The following is a 22,859-nucleotide window of genomic DNA, read 5'->3' on the forward strand; positions in this document are numbered from 1 at the left end:
AAGGGGGTCCATGGATCACTCTAGCAGTCTATCGTCATGCCATCGCCCACTCTTCTTATTACTCCTTCCCTTAACAATTCAACACCTCTGAAAATACTTCTCCATGTGTAGAACATACCCCCACGAGGTTGTGCTTGCAACACCGAAACATCTGGACAATACTTGGCCTTTAACACCCTTGCACATATCGAGTTTGGATCGGTGAGGAGACGCCACCCCTATTTTGCCAACAAAGCAATGTTGAAAGAGTGAAATCCTTGTATCCAAGGCCACCTTCAGTTTTTGGTAAAGTCATAGTTTTCCAGCTTAACCAATGCATTTTTTCATTTGTATATGAGACCACCAATACCTAAAGATCATAGATCTGATTTGATCGCATAGACCCTTGGTGATATCGAAACATGCCATAGAAAACATGTGAATAGTCTGTGCGCAGGCCTTGAGCAGCACCTCCTTCAATTCCCTGCCTTGGATAAAAACCTCTCTTTACATCTTTCTATCTTTTATCAAACCTGGTCCTTCAGATATTCAAACACCTTCATTTTTTACTTACCAACATAAATAGGGAGGCCCAAATATTTTTCATTTTGCCCTTCCATAGTAAGACCCAACCTCAACATCAGTGCCTTCTTAGCTTGGTTCCTCGTGTTTTCACTAAACATAATAGATGATTTCTCCACATATATTATTTGCCCCGAGCAAACCTCATAAAGTTGTAGCACAAGTTGTAGATGTTGTGCACTCTCATCAGTAACTTTCAAAAGAATGAGTGAATAGTAAATGGTTAAAACCGGAGCGTCTTCACACACTTTAATCCCCTCTAATTTCCCTTCTTCTTCTGCATTATCCAAGACACTCGAGAAGGCTTCACCGCAAGTAATAAAATGGTACGGTAATATAGGATCACCTTGCCACATCCCTCTATTCGGGACTACTTCCATAATCACCTTTTTATTCAGCTTGAAACGGCACTTAACTGTTGTTACACACTCCATAACCAACGTTATCCATCTCTCATGAAAATCCATTATCCTCAACATTCTTTCTAGGAAATTCCATTGGACGCAAACACAAACCTTACTCATATCCAGTTTGAGTGCAGCATACCCCTCTCTTCCCACATCATATGATCAACATCATACGCCAGTAGGATATTATCAGAAATTCGACGCCTGGGGACAAAAACACAATGATTTGGAGCAACAATATCATTTCAAATTAATCCTTAGTACTCTGACGAAAGCACATGTAAACCCTTAGTTTGACCGATTTCATGTGCACGGGCATACTATTGGTGGCTTCGCTCCACATGAAGTGAATTATTTTGCTCGGCAAGAAAGGTGACCAGATATCAGCGGTAAATTGTGGACCTTAGTGTTAGGGATTCGTAGCAGAAAACAAAAACAAAATTTAACTAAGGGCAAACCCTGATTTCCCAAGATCTATCTAATAGTAATTAATGATGTAACGAGAATATTTCGGCGACATACCTTCGTAGACCGAAAGAGGTAAACGTTCCGCTTGAACATTGATGATGTAGTCTTACACGACGCTGGCCTCTGGGTCGTGAAGAAGTCCATGTATGACGTCGAGTGCCGCATATATAGCACCTCGTAGTTATCACACACGTACGGTGCTCAACGACACTCCCGGCTCCGTTCGAGCAGAGTTGCGAAGTTCATCTTCTGGATCCAGATCTCGGCAGCACTCCCACGTACCGGGTAGGATTGTCTCCCTCCCTGTGTGATGACTACAAGAAAACAAATCAATTATAGCTAGTTTCGAAGTAAGAGTATCGAACCACAGAGAGCTATTGGTAGAGGTCTTTATGCCCCTCGCTACTATTATCTAGAGAGTGCGTAAAAGTTATTCTGATTTCAAGCTAGAGTATATAAAGGTGGGTTTGTGTTGATAGCAAAAATAAACAAGACCCGACGAGGACGTTGGATGCCAATGCACTGATGCTGGTTGGAGACGGTGCAGGCTTCAGTGTCTTGGAGAGGCCGTAGTTTTTGTCTATGTATTTCTGCTATTGATTATATGCTCCCCTTCCCTTTCTCATCCTTTAAAACGTCAGAGTTTGGTTCTGTTTTGAGGGTCCTGTTGGTGTGGCATGGGAGGTGTTTGAAACTCTGGTTTACCTAGAAAAATGTGGGTGTTTTGGCCTGTAAATGTGATCTGTGTGTAAGACCTAGTTTTAGAAATGGAATTGGGGCAGTGCCCTGTTTTTCTAAAAAAAAAATTAAGGGCAACCATTTTCTCTCTTATGGCAGCTGCACAAACTTGTGCAAATTTTGATAACTGGTGCATGTTTCAAGGTTTCCAATCTTGGCTCTACACTTCCCTTCTATAGTAGTTGTATTGTATCATTGGGTATCTTGATGGTCAATCTAAGTTGAGATCTTTTGCAAGTTACAAGCAACATATTCAGTAATGCACCATTAACCGGTGTTCTTGATCTGCTGCTTTTTAAACAAGGGTTACCCTTGAAGGCTTGACTTTGGTTCTATCTAATGTAGCACACATATGCAAGACTGGTGTGGTGTAGGAGTAATTGCACAATGTTTAAGTATGTCCTCATGAACCAAGTCTCACATGCTTACTGTTTCTGCGTGGATAGCTTGAACTAGTTCTATCCAGCTCAGCTCATACATACGCCTTCAGTAAAGCAGTAGTTCTTTCGGTAGAATATTGAGTATTACGTTTAATTATTTCTATGGTATCTTGACTGATGGAAAACATTGGTTTCAAGTGTATAACCAAGGAGGCTGACCTGATGTGTGAGCTGCTGAAGCATGGCGCTAGGCCTTTTGATGACATCGTCAATCAGAGCAGCATGATCCGCATGTGTGCCTTGGGCCTTGCGAACCTCAAAGGACACCAATATTTTGCTGCCGCAGCTGCAATGGTGGTACGTGCCTGCCTGCATCCTTCCTCCTACCAAAATTCTGCTACAATGGAGTATCTTTTTTTTCAAAATGGGAATGTGCCCCGGCTTATCGTGATGATGCACACAACCACTTATTAATAAGTGTTCAGATTCAGTATAGGTTACAACTCAAGTATCGCCAAGAATTGATACAAAAATCAACCAGTGAAAAAAGCAATACATAGAATGACTACACATCAACATAGCCTCATAGTATGTCGCCAGCCAGCCCGGCACAATATATCCTGAGCGACCATCTGAAGTCGTGTGCATCCAGAAACCATGGCATCCCGCTATCCCTCTGGTGAAAGGAGGACCGGCCAACAGCTGGACCCAATGTGCCACCATATGGATAATCTGCAAGAAGTGAAAGGAATTGTTTTGTTAAAGATAATATCATTTCGGACCCTCCATATAGACCAATATAAGCAGAAACTCCAATCCGGATAAAAGCCTTAGATTGTCTATCTACTCCATTCAACCAGTTACCAAACATATTAGTAATATTGGTTGAAGGGGAAGATCATAAGTGAAATTAACCGTACGCCAAAGAATCTTAGCTAAAGGACATTCAATAAAAAGGTGTTGAATAGTCTCCTGATCCCCGCAGAAAACACATTTTGTACACCCATTCCAGTGACGTTTAGCTAAATTATCCTTAGTTAACAAAACCTTGTTACTCAAGAACCACATGGAAATTTTTATTTTAAGGGGAACTTTCACCTTCCAGGGATACCTTCGCAAAAAAGGGGTATGGTCATTCATAATATCCTCATATATAGAGTTCACCATAAATAAACCATTGGATGTTAGATCCCAGACAAAGCGATCACTATGTTCATTCAAGTTTACCGTCATCAGTTTTCGACATAATTGTAACCATGAAGTCCATTTGTTAGCCCCCAACACCCGTCGGAAAGTAATATTCAGTGGGCTTTGGGCTAACACATGAGCTACTGTTACATTCTTGTGATGTACAATATTATATAAGGACGAATATTGTTGACCTAACGAAGCTTTTCCTAGCCAAGTATCTTCCCAGAAAACGGGTACTAATCCTATTACCCACTTTGAAGAATCCTCTAGAAAAAAACTCCTCCTTGACCCCCATCAATCCCTTCTAGAAAGGGAAATCAGGAGGCTTAGCCTGTACCTCAGATAACATCTTCTGTCTTAGGTACTTATTATGTAGCATCTTCTGCCACACACCGTCTTCATTAAGAATTTTAAAGAGCCATTTACTCAATAGACATTTGTTTTTGAGTTCGAGAACCTCAATACCCAAGCCCCCTTGATCTTTAGGTCGACAAACGATATTCCACTTTGTGAGCCGATATTTCCTTTTATTTTCATCGGACTACCAAAAGAACCTAGATCTATAGAAGTCCAAACGTTCCTTACCCCAACGGGTATCTGTAGGAAGGACAACATAAACATATGTAAACTAGTCAAGACTGAATTGATAAGGACAAACCTATCATCATAGGATAGTAAATTTCCCTTTCCAGCAACCCCATTTACTCTCAAATCGGGTCTCCACCGGATACCAATTAGAATTCATGAGCTTTCTATAATGGATAGGAATACCCAAGTATCTAAATGGGAAGTGATCCAGCATCACATACAAAGATCTGTTTGTACTGGCCCTCCTCATCCTTGGCCTTTCCAAAACAAAAAATCTCACTTTTATAGAAATTAATCTCCAGTCCTCTTCAAATATACATATAATTAATTTCATATTAACCGCTTTCTGGAGGTCATGTTCCAAAAAAAATCGTATCATCTGCATATTGTAATATAGAAAGACCACCCTCAACAAGATGAGGGATAAGTCCTCCGATTTGTCCATCCTGCTTTGCACGTTCAATTAAGATGGCAAGCATGACAACTACAATATTAAAAAGCATTGGAAAAAAGGGTCCCCTTGGCGCAAACCTTTTTTTGTCTGGAAATAATGACCAATGTCAGAGAGTGGATTTTTAGAACTCGGCGGCATGTGATCCGTGGTGAAGTCGGCAATTCATTGGTCCAGCACATGTTGCAGGGACCACTGCTAAAAGGTGGGCTAGCCGATTTACTGTGGTAAAAATTAGATCATACGGAGCAATACTGTATGCGGGACCAGATTTGTGGATTAGATAATATATTTTCTGATGCTTCTTCTACCTCCACGGACCATATGGCTCTAGGCTGCACCGGCGCAGCGCGCACGCCGCATGGCGCCTCCACGTCGCCCAGCCTCGCCAGCTCCCGGGCCTGTCCCCGCCGAACAAGCCCAGGCCAACGCCAGGCTGTTCCCCGACGCTGCCGCTGGCGCTAGGGGTTGCAACGGCGCCCCGACGTCGCCCTCGTGCTCGCAAACGGCGCGGGCGCTGTCCTTCGCGTGTCGTCACGTGTACGCCATGGCAGGCTGGCAGCGCCTCGCGCGGGCGGCAGCGACGAGAGGGTTGCCGGCAGCTCGTCGGCTGGGCGACGACGACGCGGTGGCCCTGGCGTGCGCGCGGGCGGGGTCTCGGGGACGGCGCGACGATGGCGTCCGCCATGCCGCCACGTCCGCGCGCTTCCGACGCGTTCCCCACGTCCGCGTGCTTCTGCCGCATCCGCCACGTCCAGGTCCGCCACGCCGCCCCGCGCACGCGCTTTCGCCATGCCGCCACGTCCTCCACGCCGCCACGCCCGCCACGATCGTGGGAGGAACCGAGTTTTTGGAGCAGGTTGAAGCACTCGAGGAGCAGCATGGTCGTGCCGCAGGGCGCCGCCGCGTGCGCCGCTCAGCTGCCCCGAGCCTTGCCCCGAGGTCGCCCCGACGCCGGCCCCGCCCCGAGCTCGCGCCGACGCCGCCCCGTCCCGAGCTCGCTGCACGGGCTCTGCCGGCGCAGTCCAATAAGAGCCCGGTGCCGGTGGCCTTGCTCTCTGGTTGTGAGCTGTCAGCTGTTGTGAAAATAAGCGGAAGGAGAGAGAGATGCATTTAAAGTGCTAGGCCCCAGGAGTGTATTCCGGTTTCGTAGCCTCCTCCTTTTTACCATAAAATGACTGTTGCAGTTGTATGGCCCATGTGAGAGCTAGACCAATGAAAACTAGACTTCTGCCTAGAGCATATACCGCCAGGTTCAACCATGCGTTTTCCCCAATGTCATCATTAACCTTTACCCCCACACTCCCCCCTTGAACAAACTGTTGAATTAATCTACCCCATTCAGGAGGAAAGCCCTTCATTCGCAATGTCTGTTGCAAAAAAGGCCACTTCACTTTATCATAAGCCTTTTCAAAATCGATTTTAAACAACATCCCATCCATTTTCTTAGTATGTAGCTCATGAATTGTTTCATGAAGAATGACCACCCCTTTTAAAATATTTCTACCTGGCATAAATGCAGATTGAGTTGATTTTATAACCCTTGGGGCAATCTCTGATATGCGATTTGTACCAACTTTAGGAAAGATTTTAAAACATACGTTTAACAAACAAATAGGTCTATATTGTTGGATCTAGATCGCATCCTCTTTCTCGGGTAGTAATCTGATGACACCGAAATTCAGTTTGTAGAGAGGCCCCCTTTACTAAATTGAAAGAACAACACCATCAAATAATCTTTTATTACCTCCCATTTTTTGATAGAACTCCGCCGGAAACCCATCCGATCCAGGCGCTTTATTAAGTTCCATCTGTGAGATTGTCTTGAAGACCTCCTCTTCTGTAAAAGGCGCTGTCAAAATCTCATTTTCAAGCAAGGAAGTCTGCGGAATATCATGTACCGCGTCTTCTATTAGAGAGATATTACTTGGTGCCGGTGCCCCAAACAGTTTCTTATAAAATTCAGTGATATAGACCTTTAAATTATCTTCCCCAACAATGGTACCTTCTTGTTTCTCTAATTGAAAGATTTTATTTTTCCTATGTTTACCATTTTCTATCAAATGAAAGTATGTCGTATTAGTCCCACCCTCCTGAATATGTTTAACTTTCGCTCTTTGAGCCCATTTAGATTCTTCATCCCTTCTTAGTTTATTTAAGCTATCATTTGCCTTTTTAGTTCCTCCCTTTCATTCAAACTCAAGGGATTTGTTTCCGCTTTCAAATCCAATTGATCAATGATATACAACAATCTATCTTTTCTTTTTTATACTTTCCTATCATTTCTTTTCTGTAAATTACCTACTCATATTGGCACTGGTTGCAAAATGATAAGTATCTTCGATTCAAGGGTATGGCAAATGAGGCCAAGAAGATGTGTGATTGTATCAAGAGAGAGAGAAGAAGCTTGTCACCTTGAGCTTGTGTGAGCCTCATGATCTTGAGGAGTGCCGCTTGATACGGATCAGAGCTTTGGATGTTATGCTAAGCATACTGCATGATTCTTCCTTTCCTTGTCCCGAGGTTAGTGGAAAATGCTATTTCTCTTCATGGTGATATAAGGTGTGCATAATTGTAGGTTTTTCGGACCAGGAAAAGTACTCATCGTAGCTAGTACATGATGTTTTTGTATTTTCATTTCTGGACATTCGTTATTGTATTTGTATAGGTGCACATACTAGTCATGTTTGGCACTATTTTCTTGTGTGCTATGTAAGAAACATTTTTTTATTTCTTGTTGTCTCCTCACTTGATCAAGTCTAATATGGTGGACATCATATTCTCCATCATTTTGTTTTTCCCACTTGACCATGATCTCTTGTTCCTTAGTAAAATCACAAGTGCCATAGGCACAACAAGTAGAAGGTGGCAGTAGAGGCAGGGTGGAGGTGAATCATTGCTAGCGGAACCGGTTTGTCAAGGAGACAACGATGTAACCAAGAAGCTCTCTTATTTGTATAGCTAGTGATTGAACCTATGTTAAAATATGTGTATATATGTGGTGTATGAAATGTATTTGTTGCATGCAGTTTGGATTGTTGGTTACATCTGAGTTATTGCTTGTTGTTGCAAAGAAAAAAAATGTTAGTGATGCATACAAAAAAAACTTTTGGTTGGTTCAAATAAACGTGTGCCATCGGAGTCATAGATCTAGTTCAATATTAGTCATTTATGATCGTAAAATCAGATGATGGTTGAGTATACAAAATCATTTGTGATGGCCCTCCGTACCGCAAACGATTTCAAAACTGAAATGTGTGCGAAGAGGGGGCTCTTCATTACATGGTGACAGTTAGGTAAAGTGTGTGTGACAGACCATTTCACCCATGTATGAAGGCATATATACTACTTTCGCTCCTGTGTCCTCCCTAGGGCGGCACCGGGGCGACACACCCTCTGCCACAAAAATCCTCCTCCCGGCGGTCATCTCTGTCGTCGGCGTGGGCCGCGAAGAGTTGCGGCATCTTCGCTCGGGCGGCTGGGGCGGCCTTGAAGGAGGATCCGTTGGGCGGTAGTCGGGGTGGCGTCCTCGGGTAGGTGGCGGCGCACTTCACCAGATCTGCGGGCGGAGGAGGCATGCTGGCGCGGGTGGGTGAGCTGCGTGCGGCGCTCACGGGCCAAGCGGATCAAGGAGGTGGCAGTGAATAGTTGTTTTGGTTTGTTCCTATCGGCGAGGATTTAGGCTGCCGGTCTTCGATCTGGGCTGGAGTGGTCCATCCAGGGAGCTGTAGGTTCTAGTGATGGCTTAAACATGCTGGCGAAACAACACTCCGGGTTGCCATCTCCTGGATTATCTCTGCCTGGATAAAGGTGGTGGTCCTAGGGTTCCTTCTCGGTGCCAAGATGAGGATCTACCAATTGTTTGTCGTCATCGATCTGGCTGAAGATTCGTTTTCTGGAAGGCTCCGCCGGCGAGCTCCACTGGACTCTTCATGCCTGGAGTTTGCTGGTTCGGAAGGGATTCGGTCGTGCGCACCCATGTTTTACTCTGGCCATTTGGTTTCAGAGGGAACGCTTCAAACCTCTGCTGGCTATTAATATCATGGGGCATGTTCTTGTTACATGGTGCTAGCGGAGAATGTCATAGAAGCCGAGATCTAAGAACTAGCAATGGTGGTTTGAGTCTGGGTAGCGATGAGGAATTGCCTTGTTGATTTGTGACTTCGAGCTGCATCATGTTAGTGGGGACGATTTCATAGGAGAAGTTCATAGTCTTATCTTTCAGGATGAAAATCCAATGTCTTGACTTAATTGGTTGTGCCTGGTAATGTCCTTGTTGAAGGCATTGTTTTAAGAGCGAGGACATTCTCCAGGATGAAAATCTAAGATCTTTGATCGGGCGGTGTTCGTGCACTGTTCCCTTCTTGGAGGCGTCACTTTTGGAGAAGTTAAACTTCGTGCTGTTTTGGTGGTTTTTGGGTTGTTGTTTCAAGGAATTGATCTTTATAGCGGGACTTTTTTTGTAATTCTTCTCTCTCTTTTTTGACTATATACATCCGTAATGCCGCTAGGGCCACTGGCGGAGCTACAATGAGGCCTAAGTGGGCCATGGCCCATCCAGGAACTTGGCAAAACAACTAATTACGCCTATGCATAAGTGGCCTAGGTATGACTCTTCCTATCTCTCATGATTCATTAGGCAGGAACAGGGGGATCGGGCCACCGGTGGAAACGGCAGCGGCACAACATGCAGCAAGCCACAACCCGCATACTTGGCGAGCGATCGCCGGAGTAGCTTCTAGCCTGCAACCAGCCACCAAATCGAGCCCAAGTTCAATAAAAAAGAGTTATCCTGCGACTAGGTGGCCTGCCCATAGATTTGGTTATAGCTCAGCTACTGGCTAGGGCAGTGCGTTATTGCAGAAGTTAGGTGTAATTGTTATTTCGATGATATTAATATATGCTTCTTATCAACAAAAAAATTGTACTACTAGTGTGTAAATTCTTAAACCTGTTTTTGGCAAATGCATAAGAAAAGTTAGAAAGACGTGATAAGGAGTCACCATCATACCTAAGCTTGAGGATGCATGTGACCACTTGTGCAAGTACCTTTGCATTACAAATCATAAAGTTGTAACACCTATACCTACGTTATGCAAATGGCATTGCACACACTATATGAAACCACTTGAACTTTGCTCAAATCCTAGAGAGTTTGAATGAGAACTCACCGCAATCCGGCGCACGCTCTTCGCTACGCGACGATGTGCCTCCTTCATCACTTCGTCTTCCAACTCGCCGTCGGCGTCCAAGGTTGTCGACACGGCCTTAATTGACATAGCAGCTTTCATGTCCGACGGAGACGAAACGTTTGTGGAAAGGACCGCAAATGAAGATTAGTAGAACGCTGGTGTCCTATATGGTAAATCAAAGAATACGTCACTTACAATCTGGGCCGTACATCGCTTGATGAGTCCTTGATCAATCTAAAGCTTACCGCTTCGTCACTTCTTCAGTTAGCTGTTCGTCAGGGTCCTCACAATCCTCCCCGTCGTGCACGCCGCCGCCGCCGCCGCCTCGTCCCCCGACCCCCTTTCTCCCTGTACGCCGCCGCCACCCCCGTGTACCCATTCTCGACGCCGCCATATGTACGCCGCCGTCTCCGAGGACCGTCGTCTCCGATCTGCACTGCCCGCCCGTCTCTTCCCCGGCTCCGATCTGCACCGCCCCACGCGGCTCTGACCTGCACGGCGGATCCTTCCCCGACTCATACCTTTACCACCCCTGCTACCTCTACCTGGTGATGGTCACCTCTGACTCCTCTCTTGCCCTTTTATGCAATGTTTTCTTCTGATAAGCTATGTGAATATGCGTAGGTAATGGCTTGTTGTAAAATATATTTTGTGAATTTAGAAAAAATGGAGAAAACTTGTGGAAATGGGCCGAGAATTGATTTTATTTTGTAAAAATGTTGAAAAATTCTCTTGTATGGACGATTTGGTTGAATAAGTAAATGTTTTATTCGATTTCTTGAACTGACTTGGCACTCTGCTACTGGCTATAGCATCTGACTGGTATCATGGCATTTTTTCCGTTCTATGCAGATCCCTGCATCCAACAGCACTAGAAGTTCCATATGGTCCTTCATTAATCTCTAGGGTAGTCTGTGCTAGAGGGCAGTAAGGTACCACTACTAGGATTTGGGGTACTCCGAGATGAGGGGGAGAAATGACGGGGGGCAGAGCAAACGGCCCATCGTGCTCTTCTGGGCCATGGTTGTTTGCCTCTGCTTCCTCTTCCTATATTTCTCGGGCTCCAACGGGCACACCAGGAGCGCGGCAATAGAGTATGGGACAAAGTTCTCGCGGTCGCTCGGGTGGGGCAGCGATGCTGATGGCGACGATGGCCTAGATGAATCGATTTTTGGGACTGGCGATGCAAATGACGTTAAGCCCAGGAGCTTCCCTGTGAGTTCAGAGTCAGTAATCAGTTGTTTTTTTAATAGTATTTATATGTGTTTATAATTGTGAACATGTTTTTTTCTTTCCTTTGGTGCGTAGGTATGTGATGATCAGTATTCTGAGCTGATTCCCTGCTTGGATAGAAATATGGCACTTCAGACAAGGTTGAAGCTGGATTTAAACCTGATGGAGCACTATGAGCGGCATTGCCCTCTTCCTGAGAGGCGCTTTAATTGTCTGATTCCACCTCCACATGGCTATAAGGTCACAAGTTTGTCCTTTGTTTTTTTGGTTCTTGTCATATCTTAGCTTATTTGGATTCCATCTGTGAGCTACAAACTTGTGGACTTACACTCAATTTTGACCTATGTGTTCAAGATGAACCACTAGATTTTGTGATGTCTTTGCATATAGGCATATAGATTTAGGTTGATCGGGCCACGGGCAAATGGTTAGAGTTCAAATGGTTCTGTTTAATTAAATCTCTACTAAGCCACGTTAGAGTCTTGAAACCTTGTGTTGCAGGTCCCCATAAAATGGCCAAAAAGTCGCGATGTAGTGTGGAAAGCAAATATTCCTCATACTCACCTTGCAAAGGAGAAGAAAGACCAGAACTGGATGACTGTTGCAGGTGAAAAAATTAAATTTCCAGGTGGTGGAACACATTTTCATCATGGAGCTGACAAATATATATCAAGCATTGCAAATGTAAGTTTGTTCTAAGTTCTTCATGATAATGCTCTGCTAAAAATACACTACACATATTAGAGAACCATGTACTGTCAAGCTTTACTGTAGTGATTCATTTCTTCTACCCTCTGACAGATGCTAAACTTCAAAGACAACAACATAAACAATGAGGGAATGCTTCGTACAGTTCTTGATGTGGGCTGCGGAGTGGCCAGTTTTGGGGGATATCTTCTTTCATCTAATGTCATAGCGATGTCCTTGGCACCTAATGATGTACATGAGAACCAAATCCAATTTGCTCTTGAAAGGGGGATCCCTGCATATCTTGGTGTATTGGGAACAAAGAGGCTTCCGTACCCCAGTAGATCGTTTGAATTAGCCCACTGTTCTCGTTGCAGGATCGACTGGCTCCAAAGAGATGGAATTCTTATGCTTGAACTGGACAGATTACTTAGGCCTGGAGGATATTTTGCTTATTCATCTCCTGAAGCATACGCACAGGATGAGGAGGATCTTAGGATCTGGAGAGAAATGAGTTCCCTTGCAGAAAGGATGTGCTGGAAAATTGCAGAGAAAAAAAACCAGACTGTTATTTGGGTCAAGCCTCTGAACAATGATTGCTACAGGAGCCGGCCACATGGTACGAATCCACCTCTATGCAAAAGCGGTGACGATCCAGATTCAGTATGGGGAGTGACAATGGAAGCTTGCATTACTACATATCCAGAACGTTAGTGTTTATCCTATTCCAATCTTTGAATTTAACATTTTTTTTGCTTATACCTACTGGCTGGGCACTCGATATTGCCATCTTTCTTTTCTAGTACTTTTTTGCTCGCTTCAAACTGGTCGGCTTGGGAATTGTTCTGTGGGTGTGTTTGCTGCACTTCAGATTAGTGTTGAGCTCTTTGAGTATCAGAGAAGATATTCTGAGTGAGGAACATCACCTATGGGTACAGAATCAATTAGGATTGGGCACCTAATAATATAACTCTATCATTTTCTAGGATTTATGTGTGGCAGATGGTATATCTGATAGTGGATGCTACCAACCTGATCACTGCACCCATTTGGGTAAGAATCAATAAAATATGCTGCTCAGCGACCAAATGTAATACATAGTCAGATGTACCCTTTCGCTTTGATGATTTTCGGTTACATCAGGTCAGTAATGTTATAATTTATACTCACCGAGTGCGGAAAGTATGCAGTCCTACTTTTTTGTTTTATCAAAAAGCACGCATACATCCACACAGTACTCACTCACTTGTAAGTAGTGGTAAGCAGAAGATCTAAAGTTTTGTGGCCATTTAGTGCTGAAACGGTCGTATCCTTCTGATCTCCACTCCCTCTGTCATGCCTGCATGCCTTTTTTCTGTCAGAAACAGAAACAAATGAATTTATACCATTTTGTTTCTTCATTTTTCCGCACGATATGTTGCTGATAATTAGCATCTAAAGCAAAGTACATTTAATTTTATATTTGCAGAAATGCACAGGGATGAAGGAAGTGGATTGGCTCCTTGGCCTGCTCGGTTAACAACGCCACCTCCTCGTCTTGCAGATTTGTATGTTACAGCTGACACATTTGAAAAGGATACTGTAAGTTTATCATACTATGTTTTCAGGACTTCAATTATGCCTAACAACTCAGCAGGGATCGCTGACAAAATCTTTATTTGCAGGAAATGTGGCAGCAAAGAGTAGATAATTACTGGAAGTTGTTCCGCCCGAAGGTAAAACAAGACAGTATTAGAAACATCATGGACATGAAAGCAAACTTTGGATCATTTGCTGCTGCTCTCAAGGAAAAGGATGTGTGGGTGATGAATGTTGTGCCCCATGATGGACCAAGCACTCTTAAGATAATCTACGACAGAGGGCTTATAGGCTCTACTCATGACTGGTATGCTTCAATTCACGTAATTGATTTGTATTTGAGATGTATGACATATTGCAGGGCACTAGGGCTATTGTCTTGATTGATTTTAGTATTTACAAGGAGCTTCTGATCCTGTGTATCTGCAAGGGACTTATGTTTACAATAGAAACAGTAGTGCTAATAACTTTCTTCCGCATTGACTGAACTGCTCATGCGCTATTAGAACATAAAGGATAAAACCCTCCGTTGCTTTGGAAGGAATTAGAATTTTCCGCTGGCATTGTTTGTTTCAGCTCATAAAGTGCCAGCAAAGTAAACCTTGTGAGATCAGTAGGTCTATTATGTTATCTGCCGAGCTCCTGTTTCAGGATATGTTGCTGCTATCAAAACAATTTGGTTGTGTTAATGTTGTTATGACTAACTGACACAATGGTGGTTAACCTCTGCCTTTTCTCATTCCGATTTCAATTTTCTTAAGCTAAGTTTCATGGCACTTACTAAGCTAGTGTTACCGAACACTTGCTAAGTTTAGTCACATGACAATAAACCATAGAGCTCTGATTAAGCTAGAGGCCCTTCTCTAGGATTTCAAGAAACACAATCAGTTTCCAAGAATATACAGTAATGTAAAATAAATTCTTGAATTACAAACCTCCATTAATCTGGATCATGGAGTGAAGAGTTAATGATTTCTTTTCATTACCAACAGTTCGCAGTTTTTTCCTAGTGGTGAATTAGATGCATTTTGTATTGTTGCCTTTAAGTTTGACAGTTGTATTCAAATACTACAATGTGTTTGCAGGTGTGAGGCCTTCTCTACTTATCCTCGAACATATGATCTTCTCCATGCGTGGACAGTTTTCTCCGACCTCGACAAGAGAGGCTGCAGCGCCGAAGACCTGCTCCTTGAAATGGACCGCATCCTCAGGCCAACCGGTTTCATCATCGTGAGAGACAAGGCCCCCGTCATTGTGTTCATCAAGAAGTACCTCAACGCGCTACACTGGGAAGCAGTGACTGTCGTGGATGGCGAGCCCAGTCCGGAATCCGAGAACGAGATGATACTCGTAATCCGGAAGAAACTGTGGCTGCCAGAAGGAGGCTCCACGTAATCTTTCCTTTCAAGTTCTTTTGACCAAGAAGCAAGGCTTGGCTGCTCCCTCCAAATACACGATTCAATATTTGAATAGAATTTCTAGCCCTACTACCCACATAAGATACTGTAGATGATTAACCCAGGATATGACAAGTATCCAGTAGGCTTACCTCAAGCCTCTCTTTTTTTGTCATCATCAGTTAATGTTTTTTTCTCTATCCCGGTTAGAAAATAAAAGTTTGTTCATCTATGTTTAGCTTCAGTTTAGGTGCTTCCTTTTCATTTATTGGAGTGTTACTTAGCAAACTGATATTTTTTTACAGTAGTAAAGACATTATTTTTGGCCAAATGAGGTTTAGCAAGGGATGCTCGATGTCTCATCCACTAGAGTTTATTTTTACGATTTGGAGTACATACATGCATGTGAAAACTACTGATAAGATTGTTTACAGCTTTTCATTGATAAGTACATGTTTCCTTGCCAATTTATGCAAAGTATCGTATCAGGTACAACCTCCGTTTCATGATAAGCTTCGCAGATTTATAGATTGGTATCTACCCACTAGGCAAATTTCTGACACTTACTATGAAACAGAGTATCAGTTATGGTGATTGACTTTTTTTGCGTCTTTATGGTGATTGACTTGTTTGGCTTTGGTTAATTATACTACTAGTACTTTGTTCTGCAGCAGCGGCACTGTTGAGTAGTAGAGTTAGATATCATATTATTTGACTATCTTGCTAGAACGAGACCGGCTTTTGTGATGTGAACCCACTTTTTCAAAAGTGGGTTTGTGATGTCAAAACATGTTTCAAAAATCGAAACACAAAATGATTGCAAAGATGATCTCAAACATGTGCCCTGGACATGAGTTTCGTTCTGAAAAAACATTTTATTTTGCCTCGGCAAAAAAGTGAAATTTTACAGGGCTATATAGCAGTATATATGTGACGTATTTTGTCTTTTTTAGATTTTGAAATAAAAAAGTGGTTTCTCCGCGAAAACTTTCTACGCACACATGAAACATGCATACGTACCCCGATATTTCTATTTCAGAATTTTTTCACATTTCGAAAATGCATTTTCAACCTGGGTTCACGTGCACCCAGGTTCAACCGGGGCTTTTCCTTGGAGCTAATTACATCCCAGGTATAACAACTTGCACCTCATGTGCAAATTAGTACAATAAGTTGTAAAATGGGAAACCGGAGTGCAAGAACTTGTAAATCTAAATCATATTAGTCCAAAACGTCCCTAATGGTGCCATGGTGGACCCGTACCAATTTCAAGATTTGTCCTTGAGCTATTTTTTTCCGTACTGGGTCCTTCCTCATGTTGACATGTTATTTTTAATGAAAAGAGACCATTGTGTTTTTTCCATCTATGTGCTTCCCTTTTCGTGGCAAAGAGCCAAACAGAACAAAATCGATGATTGAGATTCAGGTATCTTCAACGGGGCGACGAGCGACCGTTTGCGTCCGCTCGTGCTGAAAATGCGTCTGGTACCCCCTCCATCGGTGCGATGCAAAGTGATCGGACCATCCGCAGCGACGAAACGTGGCCCAAAATTGCATCAGATTTGCGTCTCTGCGGACGCTACGCCGGACGCAGCGGTCGTCCGCCCGGTCCTTGCACAGTCCCGCCTGGTAGGGGCATAGCTGCTTCGTCTTCCCCGGCATAACTTACGGGCGGCGCGCTACAGCTTTTCAGGACCGCGTTAATGGCGTGCCTCGGCTTCCGCGAGCGTGCGCTGTTGGGCGGTGTCGCAGTGGCAGAACATTGAAGGCGAGATGGGCGTCCGAGCCTTTTAAACGAACGCTGCCGACGCCCATTTCCCCGACTACTTCGACCGCGAGATTGTCGCGGAAGAAGAGGAGAAAAACGACGAGGACGAGGCACGGGTCGGGCAATACGTCCGCATCGAGCTGGCGCTCCGCCTGCTCGCCCTCGTCCTCGTCGTTGTTCTCCTCTTCTTCCGTGGCAATCTCGCGGTCGAAGTAGTCGACATCGCCGAGGTAGCCAGCGCAGCGGCGCGCGTCGAACTCCCACGTCCCGATCGAGATCCAGTTGTAGGAGTTGAGCGTGTACGCCGGATCTTCTCGGAGATCGACCAGCAAGATCGCTCGGCGGCGGCGCACCTCGTCCCGACGCTCTCGGCCCTCACGCAGCACGGGGGGACTTGCACGCGCCTGGAGTTGAGGTACCAGCCTCCTCCAGGCAGGTTTGCATCCGGTCATGGTACCGGCCTGTTTTCCTCCGAAAGGTGGCGCGCCAGCTCGATGAGGACATACCGTCCGACCCGTGCCTTCTTGCCGGACCGTGAGCCGCTAGCCTCGTGGTCGTTCTTGGTCTTGCGGAACGGCCAGCATTTCTTCCCCATGGCGTCGGTCGGGTGGATAGGGTGGGCTGTGTCAATGGTGTGGTCGGGGAAATGGGCGCCGGCAGCGTTACTTTAAAAGGCTCGGACCCCATCTCGCCTTCAATGTTCTGCCACTGCGACGCCGCACAGCAGTGCACACTCGCGGAAGCCGAGGCGCGCCATTAATGCGACCCTGAAAAGATGCAGCGTGCCGCCCGTAAGTTATGCCGGGAAAGATGAAGCAGTTGTGCCCTGCCAGGTGGGCCCATGCGAGGACTGGACGGACGACTGTTGCGTCCGCGTAGCGTCCGCAGATACGCAAACCTGATGGAATTTTGGGCCACGTTTGCGTCGCTGCGGACAACCCAGTCACTTTGCGTCGCACCGCTGAAGGGGTACCAGACGTATTTACAGCACGAGCGAACGCAAACGATCGCTCAACGTTACGTTGCCCCGTCGGAGATGTCCTGAATCTCATTCAGCGATTTTGTTGCTTATAGAAGAAACATAAAGGTGCCGTCTCTTTTTATTAAAAAAAACATCTCAACGTGAGGAAGGACCCTGTACGGGAAAAAATAGCTCAAGGACAAATCTTCAAATTGGTATAGGGTCCACCATGGCACCATTAGGGACGTTTTGGACTAATATAATTCAGATTTACAAGTTCTTGCACTCCGGGTTCCCATTTTGCAACTTATTGTACTAATTTGCACATGAAGTGCAAGTTGTTATACCTGGAATGTAATTAGCTCTTTTCCTTGCTAGAACGGACTATTAAGCTGTCTTTCATTGACAACATGTGGTAAGTACAGTATAGAAAGTTATCATCAAGCTCAATTTATGTGTAGAGACTATTTTGTGCAAGGCGCGTACGTGCAAGCTAGTCCTGGCATGTTTGAATCGGGAGTTGGAAAGAAAGAAAGCTATGTTCATACAGAAATTTAGACGATCGACGGAAACATCATTAAAAAAAACCGATCAACAGGCTCAGTACTGCCCTGTTCCATTCCGTTGAGATGAAACAAAGTTTGTCAGAAACTCACCGCGCTTAATCTACAGCATTGCACATATACAGCTAAATGTATCACCAAGAGAAGAGAAAATTAATATTGGTGGGTATTTCCTTGTATAAATTAATAATGAATAATCTTGCTATATGCATGCATGGGTCCAGGCATTAGCTAGAATACACATGCACGCAGCTTACAGCAAGATTCCAACAGACTGGCAAGCAGAAAGGTTGACCATTGAGAAAGAAAATGGTCCTCCTCGCGGCCAGATTATTTCCAACTACGCATTGGCCATGGCGAACTAGCTAATCCCATCCGTCGTCTCCATCAAAGAGATGCATTATAGCCGGACATGAACTGAAAGAGAACTAGTGCTGCTGCTGCTGGTCGGAGAGCATCATCATCCTGACGAACTCTTCGAAGTTGACCTGGCCGTCGCCGTCGAGGTCCGCCTCGGCGATCATGCCCTCCACCTCCTCGTCGGTGAGCTTCTCGCCGAGGCTGATCATGACGTGCCTGAGCTCGGCCTTGGAGATGAGGCCGTCGTGGTCCCGGTCGAAGACCCCGAAGGCCTCCCGGAGCTCCTCGTCCGCGGACCCGGCGTCGGCGCGGGCGGCCTCCTGCTGGCGGGAGACGAGCGCCAGGAACTCGGCGAACTCGATGGTGCCGTTGCCGTCGGCGTCGACGTCGCGCACCATGTCGCGGAGCTCCTCGGGGGTGGGCGATTGGCCCAGCGAGCGCACCACCGTGGCGAGCTCCTCCGCCGTGATGCGGCCGTCGCCGTCCTTGTCGAAGAACGCGAACGCCTCCCGGAACTCGCTCATCTGCTCCGAGCTGATCGCTGGCGCTGAGCCATCACCGGCCATTGTATCTTCTGCTGAGCGGTGTGGCTGGCTGGCAGCGAGCTAACAAGGATATGATGACGACGAAGTGATTTAGCTGCTGCTAATGGAGAGAATGAAGTGGATGGTGAGCTGAGGCTTGGATGGGTTTGGAGCTCAGGGAGGTCGGGGCTTATATAGGTAGGGGGAAGCACGAACGGTCATGTCGTAGCAGAGGTGGATCTGAACGCGGAGTGTTGGCCAAGTTGACTTCTACGCGCGCACGCATTAATTCCAACCCCGTCCTAGGCGTACCAAGTCAAAAGAGATCCGTCGTCGTCGTCGATGCACGCGTGCGTCCCCAAAGTGCAAAAAGAAAGAACAAAGATTTTGAAAAAGTGCAAAATCTCGACATGAAAAAGGAACAAAGGTTTCAAAAGGTGCAAAATCTTCACAAAGGAAGACACATTAAGGGCAAAGGCGAAAAAATGTTGGGTGATTTTTGAATAGTAGCAATCTTTCCGCTTGAGACTCTGTTTAGAATGTAGAATTCGCATTAAGAATCGAAGTAAAATGGTGGCGCCGTACGTACGTGATGTGTTGGGTTTGTTAATGTTGGAGGACGCGTCGTCCAACGGGATGGGCGGTCGTCCACGGCTAGCTTAGCTGTGCACAGCTGGAGACGTCGGAGGTGGAGGAGACAGCGGGCTCGGTCGGTGCAGTGTCCGCATCAGCACACAAACAAACAAATCCTCTTTTATTCACCTGGATGGGAGTATATATTTTGTGTGTCCCAATTAGTTTCCCATATATCTATGCTGCCATACGGCTAATGCACACCATAATTTTGAGACACCAAAATCGTCCGTTTGTGTACGTTACGGTTGGATCACAGACACCACCAAAATGATTATTTTTTAGCGCTTGTATATTTAAGTCAGGTTGCCTTAGCGGCCCGACGCATTTTTTCCATTATATTTTTGTTAATAGAAAATTAATTGACATATTTCCCAAAAAAAGAAAAAAGACTTAAATTAAAACACTATCTAGGGTTCGCTCCATGGGCGCCTACTCATCATCGTTGACGAAGACCGGATGCGCCCAAGGCACGCCTAGTACAAAGCCGACTGTCGCACCAGTGGTGGCGGTGTTAGTGCGGCAGGAGGTGGTGGTGGTGGCGGCGTAGACGTGGAAGGAGGAGGCAGCGCGCACTTGGTTGTGCCCAGGGGTGACCAGAGGGCTTAGCGGCCTTCCCTGAGCCAACACGGAGTCCCGCAGCTGGACGGCGAGACAGTGCCACTAGGAGAGCTCGTCCAGATGGCTTTAGGCGAGGCCAACTCGATCGCCTCTTCTTCCGCGAGGTTCGATGGCTAGACCTCTAGGTTCATCCCGGCAGGCAAAGCATGCACCCCGCCGTTTTCAAAGAGGTAGTAATTGTAGTCCCCTTCTTCCTCCTCCTCCTCGTCTAGGCTGACGCCTTGCCCCCGATTGAAGAAGCCCACGCCGGTAAGGTAGCCCCCTAGGTGGTGTGGGTTGAACTCCCACAACCCTAAGGTGCGCCAGTTGAAGGAGTCGATGGTGAAAGTCGGATCCTCATGCAGATCTGGTCGGAGGATGAAGCCGCGGTGGTGGATCTGGCCGCTTCGCTCGCGGCCCTAGCGCGGCACCAGCACCTGCCGCGAGTTGAGGAGCCAACCCGCCGGCAGGTTGACATCCGGCCAGGGCACCGCGCGATCCAAGTCGAACAGCCGCCTTGCATGGTCCACCAGGACATAGCGATGGCCCACTCCTTCTTCTTGTCGGCCCGAGACGAGGTAGCCTCGTGGTCGTGCTTGGTCTTGCGCAAGGGCCATCCTTTGCCCATGGTGCCGACGTGGTTGGAGGAAGTAGCCGCAGGCGATGGCATTGGCGAGGCTGATGAAGTTGACGCAGCACACTTCCCTTAAAATAGCAGGCGCGCTGCCTTTGCCTTCAATGCCTCGCGCGGAAGCCCAACGCCACCCGCACCCGTACTGGTGTATCGAAGGCGAGGCAACGCGACTAACGCGACGCAGAACACCATCATCAACACTGCACCATCAGTACTAGCGCGCAGAAGGTGAAGCGGACGCAGTCGCTGGGAGGCGGGCCCAAGTGCGAAGGGCGCGGACAAGCTCCTGACCGTTCTATGTCTGCATTGGCGCATTTGCGACCCAAATTTAGGTCGCGAATGGGTCGACGCGGACACGGTGGTCAGTATGAGTCAGCCCACTTGGCTAGAGGTTTGGCCTCCGCGTATCCGTTCTAACACAAACGGACAAGTTTGGCCCGTTTGCGTCAGGCCAGTGAAAATACTCTTAAGAGCATCTCCAGCGGCATGACGCAAACGGACGAGGGGTGTGGATTGATCCATTTCCAGCCCAACTTTTGGATTGGAATGCGCCGGCATGGACAACACTCAGCATCTTCCCCTGCTCTCCTCTCTGGGTCCGTCCTCTAGTGGCACACAAGTCAGTTGACACCCAAAACGCGCCATCACCTCCTACCCGTCGAATGTGACATCCTGACCAAATGGCTAATATGATTTGTAAAATACTCATATCAAAAAGTTGTAACTTATTTTCAGAAGCTCTTCTCCAAAGAACCTCAATGTTAAGTGTGTTTGGTCTGGGGGCGATGATTCAAAGATGGGTGATAAACCAAAAAGTTGATTGCGGGTGCGCATGAGTGAGGACCTGCACCCGCTGCTCGCTCGAGACCAACAATTACCCTTTAATTAGAACTAGCTAGTTCAGGAATTCACGTGCCCGAATTTGAGGTATAGAACTAGACCTGTCGACCATTTTACGTCGGCATAAATATTGGCTAGTTACATTTATATAACCTTTGTACCATGATGCACGTAGATGGACTAAGTCGGTCGATCGAGTATTTCGAAAAGAATGCCGCTGATAAAGGGGAAATGCAGTGAGAAATGAGTTCGTGTCTCGATCCAAACGAAGCAAAATAGCCACGTCACGTCAGAAAAGAATCGGGCCGCTTGACAAGCCCTAGGAACATTTTAACAAAAACTGAAAACATACATTGTACAGTAGTACTATTTCTTTTGTTGTTGTTGTTGCAGAAAACGGAGCATATTATTGCGAGGCCTGTCCGGGCGGGGAGGCAGCACGGGAACAAAACAGCAGTACGTGTTTGGCCGGACGGCGACACTTGCGATACACACACGCGCGCTAGCCAAGATGTGGGACGATCGAGCGACACAAGACGGAGAATCGTACTAGGCAGAGGTTTTGCATAACAGAAAAACTTAACTATTTTGTTGAAAACAAAACGGCGTTTCTCACAGAACAGTCACATAAACGAAATTTTTATCTTGGGGTTGTTGTGTATTGCCCAATCCAAAACACCTAGTATGTGACCTTCTGAAGCCAAGCTGCCGAAGCTAACCATATTAGAGCAGGTCTAACAGACCCCGTAAAAGGGGCAAACCCGTATAATAACCGCCGGTTTGAGGGTTTCGCGTCTACCCGGCCGTCTAGCACGCCCCGTAAAAACGGCCCCCGAATCGTTTTTTGCTGTTTTCGAGTACGAGGCGGGTCCTCGCCCCTACTTGTGCGGGGTGGGAGCGGGGATAGTGGGCGAAGCCGCATCCCAATCCGAAAGCGCGCGCGGACATTTCGGTTCCCCCACCCGTTTTCCCCGCGCGCCGCCGCCGCCACCGCGCGCCGCCGCCGCAATCCGTCGGATCCGCCGCCACCCGTGCCCCTCCGCCGTCCGCCCAGCCTCGTCGAGGTTCTTCGACGCCCGCCGCACCTCCGCCGCACCCCCGCCGA

The 22,859-nt window shown here is 46.5% G+C and overlaps 2 protein-coding genes across 2 annotated transcripts; one reads left to right on the top strand and one right to left on the bottom strand.

Moving 5' to 3' along the window:
• Window positions 1–10,363: 10,363 nt before the first annotated feature.
• Window positions 10,364–15,228, top strand: LOC124653276 (probable methyltransferase PMT3). The gene is made up of 8 exons (XM_047192345.1): window positions 10,364–10,524; window positions 10,829–11,191; window positions 11,285–11,449; window positions 11,711–11,893; window positions 12,011–12,605; window positions 13,365–13,477; window positions 13,561–13,781; window positions 14,560–15,228. The coding sequence occupies exons 2-8, from the start codon at window positions 10,940–10,942 to the stop codon at window positions 14,867–14,869; spliced, it is 1,839 nt and encodes a 612-aa protein (XP_047048301.1). The 5' UTR covers window positions 10,364–10,524; window positions 10,829–10,939; the 3' UTR covers window positions 14,870–15,228.
• A 3,363-nt stretch (window positions 15,229–18,591) lies between these two features.
• LOC124654558 (calmodulin-like protein 5) lies at window positions 18,592–19,089 on the bottom strand. Its single transcript, XM_047193558.1, has one exon. The coding sequence runs from the start codon at window positions 19,087–19,089 to the stop codon at window positions 18,592–18,594; it is 498 nt and encodes a 165-aa protein (XP_047049514.1).
• Window positions 19,090–22,859: the final 3,770 nt, after the last annotated feature.

This window comes from Lolium rigidum, chromosome 5 (assembly GCF_022539505.1).
Source record: "Lolium rigidum isolate FL_2022 chromosome 5, APGP_CSIRO_Lrig_0.1, whole genome shotgun sequence".
NCBI lineage: Eukaryota > Viridiplantae > Streptophyta > Magnoliopsida > Poales > Poaceae > Lolium > Lolium rigidum.

What these genes read in the sequence shown, in the direction of transcription:
- LOC124654558 (XM_047193558.1), bottom strand. Translation starts at nt 19,089, where the DNA reads ATGGCCGGTGATGGCTCAGCGCCAGCGATCAGCTCGGAGCAGATGAGC.
- LOC124653276 (XM_047192345.1), top strand. Translation starts at nt 10,940, where the DNA reads ATGAGGGGGAGAAATGACGGGGGGCAGAGCAAACGGCCCATCGTGCTC. An exon ending in ATATATCAAGCATTGCAAAT is followed by an intron (nt 11,894 to 12,010) that starts GTAAGTTTGTTC and finishes ACCCTCTGACAG; the next exon opens with ATGCTAAACTTCAAAGACAA. An exon ending in CATTACTACATATCCAGAAC is followed by an intron (nt 12,606 to 13,364) that starts GTTAGTGTTTAT and finishes TTATATTTGCAG; the next exon opens with AAATGCACAGGGATGAAGGA.